This window comes from Merops nubicus, unplaced genomic scaffold (assembly GCF_000691845.1).
Source record: "Merops nubicus isolate BGI_N331 unplaced genomic scaffold, ASM69184v1 scaffold39671, whole genome shotgun sequence".
NCBI classification, from domain to species: Eukaryota; Metazoa; Chordata; class Aves; order Coraciiformes; family Meropidae; genus Merops; species Merops nubicus.
The window spans coordinates 1-3,074 of NW_008590943.1; the positions used below are offsets into that span (position 1 = coordinate 1).

Consider the following 3,074-nt stretch of genomic DNA (forward strand, 5'->3'; position numbering starts at 1 on the left):
CGCAGAGAATAAAGTTTTGGTTTTTTGTTTTCTTTCCCTCCTTTAGGTTCCGGCCCTTTGTGCCGCACATCCCCTTTGATTTCTATGTCGTGAGTAACCCCCGTGGAGCTGTTTGCAGGCAACAGCTGCAGGACTTTTCCCTGCAGCTTAAAAACCCCTCACTTGCTGCCTTGGGTGGTTTGACTTCTTTTAGTGTAGCTGGAGTAAAGGAGCTCACTGAAAACACAGCGGGTTCAGTAATTAACCCAAAATAGACCTTCTTACTGTCTCCTGTTTGGAGTGCTGATGTCACACGGGGTGACTGGGATGCAGTTGAGTAAGAACCCCAACAAACAGACGCCTTCGTTGAGGTTTTTCTGCTTTTTGGAGGCACCAGACCCTCTGTTCTGTTGGCTTTTTGTAGCACAGACCTCGTGGGTTGCGTTGACACTCGCCCATCAGGTGCTCTCCAGGGTTTTTTGTCACCTTGCTCCTCAAAGAGCCCAACAGCACCCCACATTTTCCACCTTTTTTAGTCTAAGGGAATAATTTCCTTCTCCTGCTGAGCACCTGCCTGAGATAGAAGCATCTTTCAAGGCAACCAAGTTCCCTGTGAATCCCCCCTGGGGCAACTGCAAAGCTCAGCAAACAAAGGGTGTTAGTTTGAAGGGATCCTAATAATAATAATTAATAAACCCCCTCTTGATAGATCTGTTTGTAATTAGATCTGTCCCCTCTTGCACCCCAGCTGGCGGCTTCACCGTTCCCATCATATAGACAGGACAGGCAGGTGCCTTAGGAGCTGAAAGGATAAAAGCAACGGGGAAAAAGGGCTGGAGGATAAAAAAATACACCCTAAAGTGAGTAAATCTTGACGAGTGGGTTGAAGCAGAGTGAGGCAGGCTGGTATCTGCTCCCATTTCAGTGTGAAATGGCTTTTCCCCGTGTCAAACCCGCCGCCGACGAGACGGCGTTCAGCGAAGCCCTGCTGAAGAGGAACCAGGACCTCGCTCCCACCGCTGCTGAGCAGGTTTTTGTCCCCAAAATTTCCCTTCAATTCTTTGGCTGGATGTCCCCTCGGCGTTAAGCACAAAGAGTGTGGCTGTTGGTAGCCCAAAAAGTCATTAATTCTCTCTGAACCGAGCGCCGCGGTGGAGATACGGGGGGAGATTTTTTGGGGAGTCATTTTTAACTCTGTTCATACTGTTGTCCTGCATCGGGGCTGTCAGCATCACGCTCTGCAAGGGGGATTGTTTCATGTGCTGGATGACTGCTAACACCACCCCCCTCTTTTTTTCCTTCTCAGGCTTCTATCCTTTCTCTGGTGACCAAAATAAACAACGTGATCGACAATTTAATTGTCGCGCCGGGAACGTTTGAAGTGGTGAGTCCAAAAACACACAGGGAGAAGAAAGAAAAAGTGGGGAGATGCTTCAGCATGAGGGATTCCAAAAAAAAAAACACACAGGGAGAAGAAAGAAAAAGTGGGGAGATGCTTCAGCACGAGGGATTCAGGGGTTCCAGCCCCCAAAACTCGCTCCGAAAGAGGATTAAAGAGTCACGGCGACTCCCAAAACGCCTTAAATTCACCCAGTTTCTTTTTGCTCTGCTCTTCCCCAACAGCAAATCGAGGAGGTTCGCCAGGTGGGTTCCTACAAGAAGGGCACCATGACGACGGGGCACAACGTGGCTGATCTGGTGGTGATCCTCAAAATCTTACCCACCCGTGAGTATCGGGCCGGGCAGCTCCCGACCGCGGCGCTCGGCCCCGCTCTGACCACCTCTCCTCCTGCTTCTCCTCCCCAGTGGAAGCTGTGGCAGCTCTGGGAAACAAAGTGGTGGAAAGCCTGAGGGCCCAGGACCCCAGTGAAGGTGGGATGCTCTCCCCTGTCCCCCAGGGTTGAGGGGGGTGGAGGTTGATGCAGGGTTTTGGGGTTTCTCTGAAGGGGATGGTGCCGTGGCACCGCTACTGAGCTCTGGGGTGTTTCCTGTGTTCCTGGTAAAAATCTTCCAGCCCTTCCATGAGGAATTTTGGTTCTTTCTCCCCAGTCCTGACCATGCTGACCAACGAAACGGGCTTTGAAATCAGCTCAGCAGATGCAACAGTGAAGATCCTGATCACCACAGTGCCCCCCAACCTCCGCAAGCTGGACCCCGAACTGCACCGTGAGGGCTCCTCCTGCTCCACCCCTCCCCACTGGTCTCCCCCAGCCCACCCCTACTCCCTTTTTGGGTTGAAAACATGGGTTTTTTTTTGTCTGGTTGCTCCTTTCAGTGGACATCAAAGTGCTGCAGAGTGCCCTGGCTGCCATCAGACACGCTCGGTGGTTTGAGGAGAACGCCTCGCAGTCCACGTGAGCACGTCACCCCCCTCGGCAGGGAGAGGCTCCCAGGAGGCTTCTGGGACACCTAAACCCTCCTCCTTGCTGTCTCCTCCAGGGTGAAGGTCCTGATCAGGCTGCTGAAGGACCTGAGGATTCGTTTCCCTGGCTTTGAGCCCCTCACCCCTTGGATCCTGGACCTGCTGGTGAGCGGCGCCGGGGGGGATGTTTGTTGCCTGCGGATCCCTGGGCTCCCACAGCAGCAGGAGTTGGGAATTTTACCCCTCCCTGACGGGTTCATCCTGACTCTTCTCTCTCATCCCAACTCCCTGTCCCTGTTCCCACCTCTCAGGGGCACTACGCCGTGATGAACAACCCCACCAGGCAGCCACTGGCCCTCAACATCGCCTACAGGTCGGTCCCCGTTCCACATCCCTCTTGCTGCCTCAATTTGGAACATAAAAATTAAAATCTGCAGCATTTTAAGAGCTTGAGCTGGAGGTGAAGGAGCCTCCTCAACGTAGATATGTTCAGCTGCTTGGCCGTGCTGGAATTCTCTAGATTTTAACCCAAAACGTCCTCCCGTAGGCGCTGCCTGCAGATCCTGGCGGCGGGGCTGTTCCTGCCCGGCTCGGTCGGTATCACGGATCCCTGCGAGAGTGGGAACTTTAGAGTGCACACGGTCATGACCCTGGAACAGCAGGTGAGAGCCCGTGGCCGGCAGGGGGCCGGCTGGGCCCGCCGCGGGGGGTCGGATCCCCCCCCCCGCCACCG

The 3,074-nt window shown here is 54.1% G+C and overlaps 1 protein-coding gene across 1 annotated transcript in view; it reads left to right on the top strand.

Moving 5' to 3' along the window:
• Window positions 1–50: 50 nt before the first annotated feature.
• The window catches only part of ILF2 (interleukin enhancer binding factor 2), a 3,446-nt gene continuing 422 nt past the window's right edge, over window positions 51–3,074 (top strand). Inside the window, exons 1-10 of the mRNA XM_008950107.1 lie at window positions 51–89; window positions 905–1,009; window positions 1,286–1,363; window positions 1,603–1,705; window positions 1,786–1,851; window positions 2,029–2,145; window positions 2,255–2,333; window positions 2,419–2,506; window positions 2,653–2,714; window positions 2,889–3,003. Of these exons, the coding sequence (XP_008948355.1) occupies window positions 911–1,009; window positions 1,286–1,363; window positions 1,603–1,705; window positions 1,786–1,851; window positions 2,029–2,145; window positions 2,255–2,333; window positions 2,419–2,506; window positions 2,653–2,714; window positions 2,889–3,003 (807 nt within the window). The 5' untranslated portion in view covers window positions 51–89; window positions 905–910. The remainder of the gene's footprint in view (window positions 90–904; window positions 1,010–1,285; window positions 1,364–1,602; window positions 1,706–1,785; window positions 1,852–2,028; window positions 2,146–2,254; window positions 2,334–2,418; window positions 2,507–2,652; window positions 2,715–2,888; window positions 3,004–3,074) is intronic.